We start from the raw sequence: 15,933 nt of genomic DNA, 5'->3' as shown, positions 1-15,933 counted from the left end.
TTTTGGAAGGACTAGATATAATGTTAGTAATAAATGATCTGGACTTTCCTTATTAGAAAGGACTAATCCACACCGTACACAAATCATTGCCCTGAAACAAAATGTTATGTAAACCTAAACTCTCGTTTATCTGGTTACTTGTAAGGGAGGAAGATCCTAGACCTTGGAAATAGCCATTTTTGATCCCCAGAAAGAAGAAACCACGAATAAACAAAGCAGCAGCTTAGGGCTCAGGTCTCTGAAGTTTACTTGTTCAGGGACCCTGAGAATAGAGACGTGGGAAGGAGATTGCAGAAAGATTCGAGGTTTCCGGAGTTCAGCCTGCTTGTATAAACTTGGTGAGAACCTACTAACCCCAGGGTCACCATGACACCCCCTTTGCAAAACACTGCTCTCTACACACAACATCTTTATTATTTTGCGTAATTTTTCTTTGTCTGCTGGAATCCCCTGGGAGGCCCTTTCTCATTTTCCCTCCTGTGTAAGTGAAATCAAGACAACAGAATCTCTAACTTCACAGGCTCTGAGACCCTATTTTTGTTCATACCGCCACAGTTAAATGATTTCTGAATTTTTTGTTGCTTTCCCTTCAGCAAAGAGTTTCGTTTGCCAAGTGTCTGAACAGCAGAGAATTCGATTCTGTGGGCCGATACATTCGTGTTTAATAGACACAGATATCTCCTAATAACCATCCTATCTTCACACTAGTGGCTTTTAGATTGTTCAGGATTTTAGAAATACCATAATCTCAGCATATTAAATATTAAGGGACTCCTTCAGATTCCCAGAGCCTTAAAGTGATGCTATTCAAACCCGTACGAGCGTGTTTCCATGGTGCAGCATAAAAGTTACGGCAGGGTTTTTTTGAACCAGCAGGACTGGAAGCGTCACTCCTGCCGCTGCCTTTCACAAGGGCCCACTTGTTGGGAAATATTTTGAAAACAGAGCTGAAGTGGAGATAACGCAGAGCGCAAACAGGCGGAAATGAGAATAAACTGAGCGTGGCTGGCAGAAACCGAGAGGTTGGCAGTTTCTGCAAAGGAAGAGAACGCTTGGTAAGCCGGGGGAGGAAAACCCCCCCAGGGCTGCTGTTGAGAGACCTCCTGAGGTCGCTTCCCTTGCCCATAGGGGTGGGGGAGCTCCCCAGGGCTGAGGAAGCAGCCCCCCAAAACCGCTTCCGGGACTGCAGCTCCTCTCCTCGCCCCCTCAGGGAGCAGCGCCTTCTCAGGCCACCACTCCCCGCGACCCAAAAATAACTACACAGATGCAAGGAAAAGGGCCAAAGCCTGCGGCACAGGGCGGCGCTCAGCTACCGCCTTATCGCCGACGGCCAGCACGCTCGAAACTTAACCCCAGAGCCAGCCTTTTATAGAGTCCCTCGAGCCCCGCCCTAGCAACCCCCTAGCAACGCCTCGCCCTCCCGCCCCGCCGTCTTATCTGCCTCCGCCAGGCCCTTCCTGTTCCCCTCCCCCCGCCAGCCCGGCCTGGCGGCCCGGATCACGTGACGGGCCCCAGGGGAGGGCCGGGGCGAGCGGAAGGCGTGAGGGGCGGGGCGCTGGCCGGCGAGGGAAACGTCATCACGATGCGCCGGACTGGTGGAGGCGCTTAGTCGCACAGGGAGGCTCCGGAGATTCCGGGACGAGAGAAAATGGCGGAGACGGCGGCGCTGGTGTGGATTCGCGGCCCCGGCTTCGGGTGCAAGGCGGTGCGGTGTACCTCGGCCCCGTGCTCCGTACGGGATTTTATCCACCGACACTGCCAAGATCAGGTGAGGTTCGCGGCTTCTGGAAAGAAGGGGAAAGAGGCGGATGGGGGGCAGGATTGGGTGCGGAGACGGTCGGTCGCGGGCGCGTCTGGTTTTTGGGGTTTTCAGTTTTTGAGGCCGAGGGCTTGAAACTGATGCTGAGGCCTTCCTCTGCTTTTGTTTTGTGGTAGTGGCTGTTTTGTGTCCTCACGGAAAGGGTGAAAACCCCTCCGCTCGCAGGCGTTTGGTCCAGCCCTGAATCTGGACGAACGGAAGATTCTTTGGTATTGTGTTTTCATCCGTAAATGAGGCAGTTGGACCAGGTGGCTTTTAAGGCTCATTTCCTTACATTCGTTCCATGGTTCTGTGACGCGCTTTTGTCCCCTGATCACACAGCCCGCTTAGTTCCAGCCTAGAGAGCTGTCATATCCAAACCCAGGCCAAAGGCTGGTTGGGGAGGGACATGGATTCGTCTGGTCACTGGTGGGGACCAAGCACTCACTCACGTGTCCTGTCGAGGGCATGGTTCTTAGGGCCTGTCATTTAGATGTCATCACTGAATTATTCGATAGTCTCGTGAAAACCTGGCATGGCCGTCCAGAGTTACAGGTGTGGTTTACTGAATTATCAAACAAGCAAGCTTTGACCAGCTGAGGTATTAAACCTGTTCAGTTATCTAAGGAATTCAGTGGTCTCCCTGAATCTAATTTTAATTTTGGCACTTGACCTAAAAACTCTGTTTTTCTCTATAACCACACCTCATCCGTGCTTTTCTAGGCTGTTTCCTCTGCTTGTTATTTATAGGCTTAACGTATGTTAACATTGCAGTCGAAATCAGATCTTTACTTGGACGGGTTCCACGAAGAAGCACCGTGTGTTTGCAAATAATGTGGTTTTTCAGCTTCCCCATTTTTCTTCCTAGACTGCAATCCAGTTGAAAAACTGTCAGAACTGTTTTTGACCACTGAATGGGGGAATATTTTCCAAAATATTTGGATTTTAGTATCTCTGAAAATACCTCTTATCTCATGAGTGCAGTTTTCAGACTTAACTGACAAGTGATCCAAAGTGAGCCCAGAAAAAATCGAATCTTAATTATGGAGTATTGGAAAAAATAATTTTAGATAAGAAGAAAGAAATATGAATGAATGGATTCAGTTAGGTACTGGAGAAACATGACCATAACAAATATGAACAGAAACACAGAACTTATGAAAGGGTATTTGATGAGATACTGGAACAAATACAAATAGCTCAAGTTCATACCTAAGCTTTTTAAAACAAAACGGTGCTGACACATAATAAACTTCAGGTTAGCTCCCACTGAGAAAGTAAAAATCTGCCCTGCTGTTCATCAGGCTGAGATAACAGACACAGGTGAAGCCAGCTGCCAGGTTAATAGAGGAAAGGACATAGTGCAGTGGTGAAGTGTCATAATGACTCCCTTGAAAGTCTGCTGCTTTCTTCTTCAATGAGAAACCTTGATCTCGAAAATTACACAGTCTAAGACATGTTGCTCTTTGAATTTTATCGGGAAGAATGAAGCATCCCACTCTTGCCTTGAGAATCTGTCACTTTGATACAGAGAGACACTCTTGATTTCCAGCCCAGGTGCAGAGCTTCAGATAAAGGGGTTTCTCAACACAGCATTCCACGGTTATCTTAACTTTGTAGTTTCCAAGGAAATAGGCGCCTGGATCTACTTCACAGTCTAGACCTGATGTTGCCCATTTTACACACAGCTTGCTTTGTTTTGAGCCTGTCAAAACATTGTTTCATTTAAATTTCACCTAAACTCCACCCTTGCCCCAAATCCTATAACAACTCTTTCGTTGGTGGTTGTGAGACACTCAGTGATTGATTCCTCTGGTCTGCACCCCCCCCCCCCCCCCCCGCCCGCCCCTGTTGTTGCAGTGAGTCAATGAACTTGACTTTGTTGGACTGTGGGTTTGTCTCTGATGTCCTTAGGTTGACTGGGCTAAGACACATGTAATACTTTTGCTTGAAGTGCTTTATAATATACAAATGGTTAAAAACAGTTAAATTGGTTCTAAATTTTCTTTGTTCTTTTTTCTACTAGTGATTATTAAATGACGAGAATCTCAACAAGTAGAAAATTCAATTTTATCAATCATTTGTCTTGTTTAATAAGCAGTTCTGTTTGGAAACAAGTGTGGTGTATAATCTTTCTGCCTTCACGTTAATGTCTTAAAGTTATTTAGAATTTTAGAAACACTGTACTTATTAGACATAAAATATTAAAAGAAACTAAAGTAGCTTTTAATTTATAAACATTAGACAAATATGAGGTGTATTTGTGTAATTTTTACAACTCTAAAGTAGACAGTATTTTACAGACAAGAATAGTCCTTCATGTTAATCGTGTCACTGCATATAGCCTGAGCTCCCTTGCTCCTCTCTCCTGCTGGCACATTTGCCTGGGAAAACTCCAGTCAACTTAAATCCAACTCATCACCTATTCTGCTTGTCATCTGGGCAGTGACTATGGTAGGGAAACTAATCACACAAGTCAGTTTCACTATAAATTCACAGACACCAACCTTAGTGCTACTGGGGGATTCTGTATTTCCCTAATCCAGAGTGGGCTTCTGCTGGGTTGCAGGCCTGCTGAGAATATTGACCCATGTAGCCCATTGACAGCTGGGCAGAATCTAGGGGTGCTTCAGGAGCTTTGCTCATTTTCTCCAGAGTGTCACCCACATATTTTTTAGGATACCATAGTGTGGAAAGGGTTGGGAAGCATGCTTAGTTCATCCCTCTTTCACTGTCCTTGGTTACTCTTTCACGTCTTTTCTGTTTAAATCTCCAATACTTCTTCCATCCCAAGGACCACACTTTGTATTCACTGAGAAAGTAAAACAGTAAGGAGAGAAATTTCTCATCCTCACACCAGTGCCTCTACCTGCCTGTCATATATTCAGCCTTCTCTTATGTTACTGTGGATGAACTATCATTATTTTACAAATAATTTTCTTCCACTTTGCACAGTTTTCCCATCCCGTCTCACCTACTAACGGACTTACTGTAGCATTCGTTCTCTCTTGCCTGCATTTTCCAGTGTTTCCTCTTTTTACTGGATCATTCCTACCAGTGTGCAAACATGACCCCCATGTCTCTTCTAGCTGTCACCTCATTTTCTCTGGTTTTCTATTTTTTTTTTTGGTGAGGAAGATTTGCCCTAAGCTAACATCGGTTGCCAGTCTTCCTCTTTTTTTTTTTTTTGGCTTGAGGAAGATTAACCCTGATTTAACATCTGTGCCAGTCTTCCTGTACTTTTTATGTGGGTCACTGCCACAGCATTGCTGATGAGTGGAGTAGGTCCATGCCTGGGATCCAAACCCATGATCCTGGGCTGCCGAAGCGGAGCACACACAACTGCAGCCAGTCGGCCATGGGGCCAGCCCCCTCTCTGGTTTTCTTTATAGAAAATATCTTGAACGTAGAACTGTTCTCCTTTAGAACCCTCTCTGGTTAGGCTTTTGTTCTCATCACTCCAGCAGAGCAGCTGTTGTCATGCTCGTCATTGTTTTCTATTTTGCCATATCTAGTGCAGTTTCCAGTTTTCCTGTCACTTGGCCTGTCAGTGTCGTTTGGCACAGTTGGCATTCCCTCCTTGATACACTTTTCTCTCTTGTCTGGACGTCACCCTCAGTTCTCCTCCACCTCACTGGCCTCTCCTTTCCGGTCTCTTTTGCTGCTCCCTCCTCATCTCCCTGATCTCTCAACCTTGGAGTAACCAGGGCTTAGCCTTGTGATCTTTTTTCTAGTAGCTGTCCACTCCCTCATCCAGGTGATTTCATCCATTCCCATGGCTTTAAGTACTATCACATGCTGACAACTTTTAAGTGTACATGTCCAGCCCAGGCCTCTTCCCAGACTCCAGACTTGTATATCTACCAGTTTACTCGACATCTCCCCTTGGCTGTCTGATACACATCTCAAACTAACATATCCAAAATGAGCTAATTTTCTCCCCAAAATGTCCTTCTCCTTAATAAATGGCAACTCTGTTTTCCCATTAGTCAAACCAAATTTTTGGAATAATCTGTAATTCCTGTATTGATCTCACTCACCTCATCCAGAGCATTAGGAAGTCCTGTTGCCTCTGCCTTCGGAGTATCCTCAGAATCTCGCTTTTCTCATCACCTTCTGCCACCACCACCCTGGTACAAATAGCCTTTGTTTCTCACCTGGGTTATCACGAGAACTTCTCACTGATTGCTCTGCTTCTGTAGTCTTATTTTCAATTTACAGCCAGAATGATCCTTTAAGAGCATAACTCAGTTTGTTCACAACCCTGTAATAGTTTTATTGAGAGTAAAATCCAGAGTCCTTCCATTGGTTTTTAAGGCCTTATTCCTCCCCTTCTGCGTTCTTCATTCCAGCCACATGTGTTGCTGTTCCTTGCATGCTCTAAGCTTATTCCTGCTGCAGGTCTTTGCACTTGTGTTGTCTCTGTCTGGAATGCTGTTCTCCTAGATAGCCACATGGTGGTTCTCTCAGTTTCTTTAATTCTCTGCTGAAATGGCACTTGATCAGAGAGGCTTTCCTTGACTAACTGTATGTATAAAATAGATCACCACCACCCCCATCCGCATATGCTGTCCCCTTTACCCTGCTTATCACCACTTGACATAAAATATAATTTGTCTGTTCATTATCTTTCTTTCCCCACTAGAATGTAAGCTCCCTGAGGCAGGATCTGTGTTCACTCTGTTACTCACTATAGTATTCCAGCACCTGACAAGTCCCTGGCAAATAGTAGGCACCTAATTAGTATTTGTCGAGTGAATGACTGGTTCCTGTTTAAATAGCTGTGTGATGTGGTTAAGGATGAATGTTCATTGTTTCCACTTCAGGAAGATACCAGCAATGCATTTTTCCCTTCTGTTGGTGTTTAGATCTCTTCATTCTTGACCTTGTAGATTTAATCCTGTACCTCCTAAGTTCCATATAACTTTGGAGAATACTTCTCTGTTGTCTTATTTTATAGCATCAGAAACTTGTTTAGAAAGACTTAACAGTTTTTATATTTTCTTTTCCTTACTTGAGCTGAGTATTTTTTTTTTAAATATACAGAGTGGGTGTGGGAATGCTTGGGCTTCTGCAATGATTGGCTGTAACTCGGGGCTGCTAGCCGAAGAGATAAGCGCCGGCTGTCGGCTGGTCCTAAAACTGTTAAAGCTTATGTAGGTGTATTGAAAACCATACTCTTGTCTCCTCCCTTCGCCCTTCTAATCTCTACCTACACTTTTCAGGATGTGTATTGCCAGTTTCAAACTCGGGGGCCACTCTTGATGTTCATCTTGATATTACTTGTTTAAACAAGTCAGAGGAAATGGGACCTCCAGAGTTATTGGATCTGAGCCCTGTATAGTCTTCCCCTTGACTCTGATTTCCTGTTGGAGAAAGAAGCAGTTTTTATTTTCACCCAAAAGACAGAAAGTTCTTCTATATATCATGACCAGGTATTAGGAAAAAATTGTACCCAGAATACATCATATGAAATGATTTTTTTCTTTTGGTAGTTTTCATTTTCAATTCCACAGATATTAATTGAACACACACTATTTGCTTGTAACTGGAGTAATAAAAAGATAATAAGCCGAGTCCATTCCTGCAAAAAACTTGTATTGTCTCATAAACGGCATTAAAAAAAGCCCAAACTTGTCTCTAGGGTGTTCCCGTGGACTGCTTCTTTGTGAAATGCAATGGATCACTCGTTAACACCAGTGACACAGTGCAGCATGGAGCTTTTTATAGTTTGGAGCCCAGACTTCGTGGTGGAAAAGGAGGTAGGACGTGAATGGTGACTGCTTAGTTGTGACACATCTGCAGTCTTTAGCCAAACGTATTAAATTAACAGACTCCTTGATTTCTGTAGTATTCCAGCCTTGTTTTGCCTTATGAAATCCTTTATTTACTCACCTAATTTTGAATATTTTCTCTTTTATTCCTTTTGAGGAAGATATTGTCTGATATAGTTCTCACCTTCTCCAGCCAGGTGGCTCTTAGGCAACCTAGGCTCTAAAACTTTGGGAAAGATTAGATGAAGAGAGGTGATCATTATTCTGTCCAATTTCCTGAAGAAGGAATGTTAAAACAGTCAGTTCTCGGGGCCGGCCCTGTGGTGTAGCAATTAAGTGCGTGCGCTCTGCTGCTGGTGGCCCAGGTTTGGATCCCGGCCGCGCACTGACGCACTGCTTGTCAGGCCATGCTGTGGCGGCGTCCCACATAAAGTGGAGGAAGATGGGCACGGATGTTAGCTCAGGGCCAGTCTTCCTCAGTAAAAAGAGGAGGATTGGCATTGGATGTTAGCTCAGGGCTGATCTTCCTCACACACACAAAAAAAACACACACAAAAAACAGTCAATTCTCCTGCTTTTATCAAGATTTTGTCTAGTTATTGTTGTTCCAAGGGAGGTCTAGAGTCACCTTATGAAATACAGCTGTTTACAGATTGGGGTAGATTAAGGTCTTGGTTATATTAACACATCTAAGAAGAGAAAAAAGAAACTAAAAGAGCAAAAACTGAATACAGTCGCCCCTCCGTATCCTCAGGTTCCACATCCTTGGATTCAGTTAACTGCAGATGGAAAGGCCTATGATGGTTGCGTCAGTACTGAATATGTACAGACTTTTTTTCTTGTCATTATTCCTTAATACAACAACTATTTAGATAGCATTTATGTTGTATTAGGTATTATGAGTAATCTAGAGATGATTTAAAGTATACGACAGGATGTGCATGGGCTACATGCAAATGCCATTTCATGTAAGGCACTTGAGTATCTGTGGATTTTGGTATCCATCTCCACCAGGGGTCCTGGAACCAATCCCCCCCACAGAAACCAAGGGACGACTGTGTGAGCAGTTCTTGATATTTCTGCTGATGCACTAACATGTAATCCCTAAGCTTTCTCAAAATCTACGGTGACTTAGGTTGGTTCTCAGAGAGCTAACATCTCACATTATAATCATCTTGCTGTTTGAAATTGTGTCAATGAGAATGAAGTTTGCCATATCAGCCAGTGACAGCTTAAAATTGCCTTTCCTTTTGAACTCACTGCAAAATCTCACCATATAAGTTTTAAAGTTATTAATGTGGGAATCTTGGATCTCTGGCACTGGGTAAAGCCCTCTAAAATATCCCAGTGTGCAGGTACAATATTTCAGAAATATAAGAGGAAGGGAAAACCGCATGAGGTTGAGTCAAATTTATCAATACTTTTACCTTGCTGCCTCGATTAGGATCTTGATGTCCATTTCCTTTAAAAAAAGAAAGAAAGCAGAAATCACCTTGAATCTTGTGATAGAATACTTATTTTCACAAATTTGGCATTTATCCACCCTTGAACACTTTTTACCTTGCTTTCTCCAAATGTATTTGCTCAGGTTTTGGCTCTATGCTCCGAGCACTTGGTGCTCAGATTGAGAAGACAACCAATCGAGAAGCTTGCCGGGATCTCAGTGGAAGGAGACTACGAGATGTCAATCATGAAAAAGCGTAAGATGCCCACCAGTTTTTATTTTTCTGAAGAGAGAAACATACTTTCCTATCAGTAGTGATTATACACATACCCTGCGTATCAGAAATGTAAACTTGAAATATTTGTGCTCTAATTTATTGTTATCAGATTTAACCTTTTCCATAATTTAATAATTATCTTTGGGTTTTAGTTAAGTCCATTACAGTATGCTAGTACTACGCATGGCACACCTTTGAGGGAATATAACAGTATGAACAAGAGTGCATTTATTTGTCTGGGGGTGGCTTTTATAGATATAAAAGCGTATGTGTAATATATCCATTCAGTTACATCTCTGTCTCTCCCATCCCCAGAATGGCTGAATGGGTCAAACAGCAAGCTGAGCGAGAGGCTGAGAAGGAGCAAAGGCGCCTGGAGCGGCTGCAGCGGAAGCTTGCGGAGCCCAGGCACTGCTTCACCAGCCCCGACTACCAGCAGCAGTGCCACGAGATGGCGGAGCGCCTGGAGGACTCCGTCCTGAAAGGTGAGAATGAGGTGGTGTGGGCCCTTAGTGTGGTCAGCAGGCATTCCTGAAGCCAGCTGTTCCAGTCTCTTCCACGCTGCATACAAAGAGCAGTTCTTAAACCTTTTTGGGTTACAGACCTTTGAGAATCTGATGAAAGCTGTGGAACCTCTCCCCTCAATAATGAACACAGTGTATCTTAGAGCCGAGGAAAAAAAAGAACATAAACTCAGAACATTTGACATACTTGACCCCTGAATTCTGTGGGCCCTGTCTTCAGGAGGTGTCTGGATCTCCGCATATTTGCTCCCAGTTTTAGGTCATTTTTTAAAAACAGTTTTTAATGAGAATGATTGTCGTCAACTTTTATTTTTTTAGCATCCAGAGCATTGTGCTAGGGCTATTGTGGGTTCAACTGAATAAGAAGGAATCTTTTCCATCAAAAAGGTTATGACATAACGGGGGAAAGACAAATGTACACAAATAACGAGCCCATAATTACACTTAGTCCTGATAGTAGAAACCAGGTCGTTAACATTTCTGGTTAGGTATGCAGGCTGCCTCCAGCAAGATGGTATCGGCAGAAATCGGGGAGAATCGGAAACGGCCTAACACATCAGGCACAGACGAAGGAGCCAGGGCAGGGAAAAGGAAATGCTTTTGGTAAGTATATTTCATTTTTATTCCAAATTCATCTGTGAGGAATGATATGGTATGTTTCCTTCTTGTCTGTCTGGTATAAACACATTTGTAAGTAACGTTTGATGGGAGCTCAGATTTTCCAGAGTGCTTCAGTCTGCAGATTTCGGTGATTGTCACACTGTACACACCAGTAATGGTTTCTGCTGTGAGTGCCATTAATAGAATCTACAGTGAAACATCACATAAAAATAGCTTTATGCTTGAATTACTATTTGGTGTTGAGAGAGTTAACTTTCACACACTCCATGTGGAAGCCACTGCTGTACTTTCCAGGGTGTTCTGTTTTCTCTCTGGTTTTTGAAGTCTCTGGTCAGTTTGCCAGGCCTCTCTTCACCACTTTTGCACTTGTGGGTGAAAAGCACAACAGTACTTTTTCTTCTCCAATCTTCTCATAGCTCTCCTGCCCTTCCCAGTTGGTCCTCTGGTTACCAGCTCAGTTCCCTTGGGCCAAGTTCTAGAAAATGCTAATTCCAGATGGACCTTACCTCCTTGTTGGCCTCCCCTTTGGGGATAGAAAGATAATTATTAACCAAAGATCATATAACTCTGTGAGTCCAGCACAGAATTTTGTGTGTTATTTCTGAAATAGGAATTAAATGTTCCTAAGAGAAAAGGTAATGGTATTGTGTTTTTTTCAAAGTCAGGTTTGTTAAGGTATAGTTTATATACAGTAGAATTCACCATTTTTGATTGAACAGTTCTGTGAGTTTTGAAAAATGGAATCATGAAACCACCACCAAAATCAAGATATAGAGTATTTCCATCACCCTAAAAAGTTCCCATGTGCCCCTTTGCAATTAATCCCTTCCTCTCTCCCCACCCCTGGCAACCACAGATCACTGGTGTGATGTTTGTTCCTATGATTTTGTCTTTTCCAGAATGTCATATAGCCTTTTGTGTTTGGCTTCTTTCACTTAGCATAATGCTTTTGAAATCCATCGATGATATTATATGTATCAGTAGTTCATTCCTTTTTATTACCAAGTATTATTGCTTGGTATGGCTGTACCACAATTTGTTTATCCATTCTCCAGTTGATAGATGTTTGGGTAGTTTCCGATTTTGGGCAGTTGTAAATAAAACATAGAATTTTCTTTATCTAATTTCCAGCAGTTGAATATCGGGAAAAAAACTTTAAGCAAAATCAATTTTGTTTTAAGAGATTCATAACTTTAAAAGAGAGATCTTCTTGGGTCTTTGGCATGGTTGGTTCTAGTCTCACTGAATTTTTTTTTTCTTTCTGTTTATATCTCTGGAATTTCTTTTTCTAAAACTTACCTACTCTCCATCTCGAGCTAGCAGATATTTTTTTTCAAACAGAGTCTGTTCCCTGGACAAACTGTAACTCTTTTTTTTTAAGTAGAAGGCATGAATGGCGTTAAACCTTTTGGTTGTTTCTGACAGGTTGGGCATGGAAGGACTAGAGACTGCAGAGGGGTCCAGCTCTGAGAGCTCAGATGATGACAGTGCAGCACCTGGTACTTCAGGAATGAGCTGCCCTGCTCCCACAAATGGCAGTGATGGTGTTGAGATGGCAAGTGGATTTCCCAGTAGTTCTCAGAGGGCGAGAGTATTGAGTACAGACTCCAGATCACCAGGAAAACCAGAGACCCGAGGGACTGACTCTGGGAACGGTATTTCAGAGGACTTGTGTGCTGAGCTGGGAGAGACATCTACTGAGGAGTGTGTGGAAAGGAAGATGGCTGTTGAAAGAGAGAGAACCCGGGAGGGAAAGGAGGCAGAGAGTAGAGAACCCATCGGAAGGGAAGCCGCTGGGGCTGGACTGAGTGAGGAGAGAGAGACAAAAGGAAGGACTGATGGGGAAAGCGCTGCCAAGCCTTCACCTGGAGGAGATAGGGAGAACAGTCCCGTGGCCGAACTGGAGGAAAGCCGGTCAGCAAACACCGTAAGTAAAATTTTTGGGTCGATGTCTAGAGCCAAATCAGTTTAATCTCCACAATAAGGCATTAAAATGCAAATGTGCTTTTTCCTGTCAGCTGCTTAGTGGAAAGGCTTGTTTAATAATCAGAAGTACTGATGATGGTGAAGCTTGCCATGTCCTCTCCAAGACATCTTTACTTTTTTTTTTTTTGGTGAGGAGCCTTGACCCTGAGCTAACATCAGTTGCCAATCTTCCTCTTTTTGCTGAGGAAGATTGTCCCTGAGCTAACATCTGTGCCCATTCTCCTCTATTTTGTGTATGGGACGCTGCCACAGCATGGCTTGATGAGTGGTGTGTTGGGTCCACGCCTGGGATCCAAACCTGCGAACCCCAGGCCACCGAAGCTGAGCATGCGAACTGAACATTAATGCCACCTGGGTGGCCCCCCTATGTTTCTTTTTTGCCCTAGAATTTATATTATTTTGCCACTAGGTGGCGCCCTTGGTTCCATATTTCATCAATTCTAAGATGCGTGTTTATCACGTTTTAATAGCTCTGAGTGTCTATCACACATTATAGTTTAATTGGTATTGTTTATTCTTTCTTAATACATACAATAATAAGGCATGTTATGATGGATGGCATTTTAGATTTGAGGAAATGTGCTCATTTTCTTACCACTGAATCTCTGTCAGTTTTTCTTTCTCATGTGAGGTACTGTTTGAACAATTTTGTTGGCAGCTGCATGTGAAGATCTTTCTTATAGAGGAGGAGTAGCTCCTTTTTAATTTGTCATTAAATCTTAAGCCCTCCATTCAGCCTTTTAAAAATTTATTTTCATTGTGCATACTTTCCCTCAAATAGTTATTTGCTGTCTTGAATAGACTAGCTTCCAGCGGAAATCTTTAATGTTTACTCTTTGATCTAATGACTTGCTTTTTAGAATAGATGAAACCTGAACTACTTAGTTTTCTTTGATAAACACACAGCCTGTCATTATTTGTTTAACCAGCACCTTCCCTACCCCCAATAAATAAGCAAAAATACATAGATTTCCCTTTCTAAGGAGGATAGTGGAATTTTTTATGCTAAGGTCTTTAAATTGACCCTCACACCATCTCTGGAGTTGTAAGCAGGTAACTTTTATGTTACTTGTATATATTAGGAGCTTTATCCGGACTGAAGCCTTAGAAAAATGAATAAAGGAAAAATTTAAGAATAAAGAATGAGTGAATAGACCCTGTTTGACTTGCAGTCTTTGAGCCTTTAACTGTGGGGATTTGGGTCTTGATGTTATAGTAGTAGCTGCTATGTTCATGCCAGCCAGGTGCAACCAGGTATGATGCTCCCAAGATGTACAAGTGGCGACTCAGGGTTTGGCCATAAACAGTGAAGCCAAGACTTACTTCAGACATCCAACAAGATGGCTTTTTAAAAAAAATAAAGATCAACTAGAAAGATAAAGAGTCTGTCCCTAGAGCTCTTTAATATTTAAAAGAATAACTTACTGTGAGAAAATTATTGTTCTTTGGATGTATTTTTTAAAACCCCCTAGATGTGAACGTTTTCATTTTTTGCAGAGCATCCTCATCAAAAGTATTTAATTTTGTGTTAAATTCTATAAAGTCTACTTGTCGGATAGAACAATTACAAGTGTATTGAACAGCATTTGAATTTGAGTTATATGCGTGGGAACTCTTATAATCAGTCTTAATTACTCGATTAGAATAGAAAGCATTAAGATTATGGAATTAAGATGCACAGGCATGGGAATCTCATTAAAATTCAGCTTGATAGGCCTGGAGACTCTGGGTCAGTGGGGCACGGTGGGCCTTAGGGTTTGTGTTTTTACCAAGTTCCATAGACATTGAAGGATGCCGTGATAACAGTGGCGGCTGCAGCCATTCTTTCCCTGTCTGAGAAGCCCCGTCGGTGTCAGTGTTCCCGGGCTTGGTGCTGTCTGAGGATAACCACGCTCCCCAAGTCCCCATGTTGTGCACGTCAGACACCATTGAAGTGAGCATCCCTGGGGACCTGGCCGGCAGTCTGGAGCTCTTCCTGACCGACGCCTCCTGCCGAGGAGTGTCCAGTGTCACCCACGTCAGCATCCTCTTCTCCCTCAAGATGTGAGGCACAGTGGTTGACGTGGGGAATGACAAGATCGTCGCTGGCAATCATGTGACAGGTCTATCTAAGCAGACCCCTCGGAGCAGCGTGGGCATCATCATCCAAAGCAGCAAACTGCTGACCCCAGTGAGTTGCGAGTTTCCACGCCTGTACACCATTTCTGAAGGATGCGTTCCCAGCCTTCGAAACACCCCGATGGAACTCACGAGCCGCAGTTGAGGAGTCTTCCCTTCCACTCTGGAGATTTTCAAGGACAATGAGTTTGAAGAGCCTTCCCGGGAAGCTCTGCCCACCCTCAAGCTTCTCGACTCCCTAAGTAAAAAAAGAAAAAAAAATTAAGCTTGATAGGGTGCTGCTCTTTTCTGTGGGAATAGTGCAGGGGTAGGCTGGGTATATTTTACTGTTTGAATTTTTGCTGGAAAAGTCAAAAAGGAAAAAAAATATTAATCTGGGACGCCTGTAACTGTTACTATTCTGAGTGTTTGTTTCTAAATATATAGATGAAAAAATTAATGTTTATTATTAATGTGTACTGAGAATGCACGTGGAATAACATTTAGATTCTTAAAATGTAAGAGTGAGATATGGCAAATTAAAATGAAAATTCCTTGAAAAACAATGTAGTTGACAGTTAAAGAACGTCTTTATTCAGAGGAAGGAGCCTGGTTTTAAATATTTTCTTTGTTTTTTTTCCTCAGGGTATTCGTCAGGAAACTCTAGATTTGCTGGCATTCAGCTCTGTTGCAGAATTGGAGCTGCTGGGTTTGGAGAGGCTCAAGTGTGAACTGATGGCCCTGGGGCTGAAATGTGGGGGCACGCTGCAGGAGCGGGCGGCCAGGCTCTTCTCTGTCAGAGGGCTGGCCCAGGAACAGATAGACCCAGCTCTATTTGCCAAGCCTTCGAAAGGGAAGAAGAAATGAATCTCACCGGAGCTGGTTTCCGTTTCTTTATAGTCTAGCACTTACAACCTACCTAATGTTGACTCTTGGCCATTATCCCTGTTGATATTAAAGCTGACTTTTTAATAACCCGATTCTAACTATCCTCTTTTTCATTATTGTATTTATAGAATTAATGTGTGAAACCATGTAGGCCTGAAGTTTCTTTATGGGAAGGTTGTTTTGTAACAAATTTAATTTCTTTAATAAATACAGGCTATGCAGATTTTTGGTTTCATCTTGTGTCATTTACGTAAGTTATATTTTCAAGGAATTTATACATTTGACCCAAGTTGTCAGATTTGTGGATATAAAATTATTCATAATAGTCCCTTATCTTTTTAACATCTGTAGGAGATATAGCGGTAATTTCTTTTTCATTCTGATTCTGATAATTTCTGTTTTCTCTTTTTCCTGATCAGTCTAGCAAGGGGTTTATCAATTTTGTTGATCTGATTTTCAAAGAACCAAACTTTGGCTTTATTAATTTTTCTCAACTGTTTTTAATTGCATTGATTTCTGTTCTT

At 42.7% G+C, this 15,933-nt stretch overlaps 1 protein-coding gene across 1 annotated transcript; it reads left to right on the top strand.

The window, feature by feature from the left end:
• The first annotated feature begins 1,599 nt into the window (after nucleotides 1–1,599).
• On the top strand, nucleotides 1,600–15,632 carry SDE2 (spliceosome associated SDE2). Its single transcript, XM_004439554.3, has 7 exons — nucleotides 1,600–1,768; nucleotides 7,443–7,560; nucleotides 9,161–9,272; nucleotides 9,609–9,778; nucleotides 10,306–10,420; nucleotides 11,864–12,365; nucleotides 15,167–15,632. The coding sequence occupies exons 1-7, from the start codon at nucleotides 1,649–1,651 to the stop codon at nucleotides 15,386–15,388; spliced, it is 1,359 nt and encodes a 452-aa protein (XP_004439611.1). The 5' UTR covers nucleotides 1,600–1,648; the 3' UTR covers nucleotides 15,389–15,632.
• The last annotated feature ends 301 nt before the right edge of the window (nucleotides 15,633–15,933 follow it).

The sequence above is a fragment of the Ceratotherium simum genome, chromosome 36 (genome assembly GCF_057802395.1).
Source record: "Ceratotherium simum simum isolate JZ-2026a chromosome 36, ASM5780239v1, whole genome shotgun sequence".
NCBI lineage: Eukaryota > Metazoa > Chordata > Mammalia > Perissodactyla > Rhinocerotidae > Ceratotherium > Ceratotherium simum.
The sequence above is the reverse complement of the archived record's forward strand: the minus strand, read 5'-3'. Positions and strand labels throughout refer to the sequence as shown.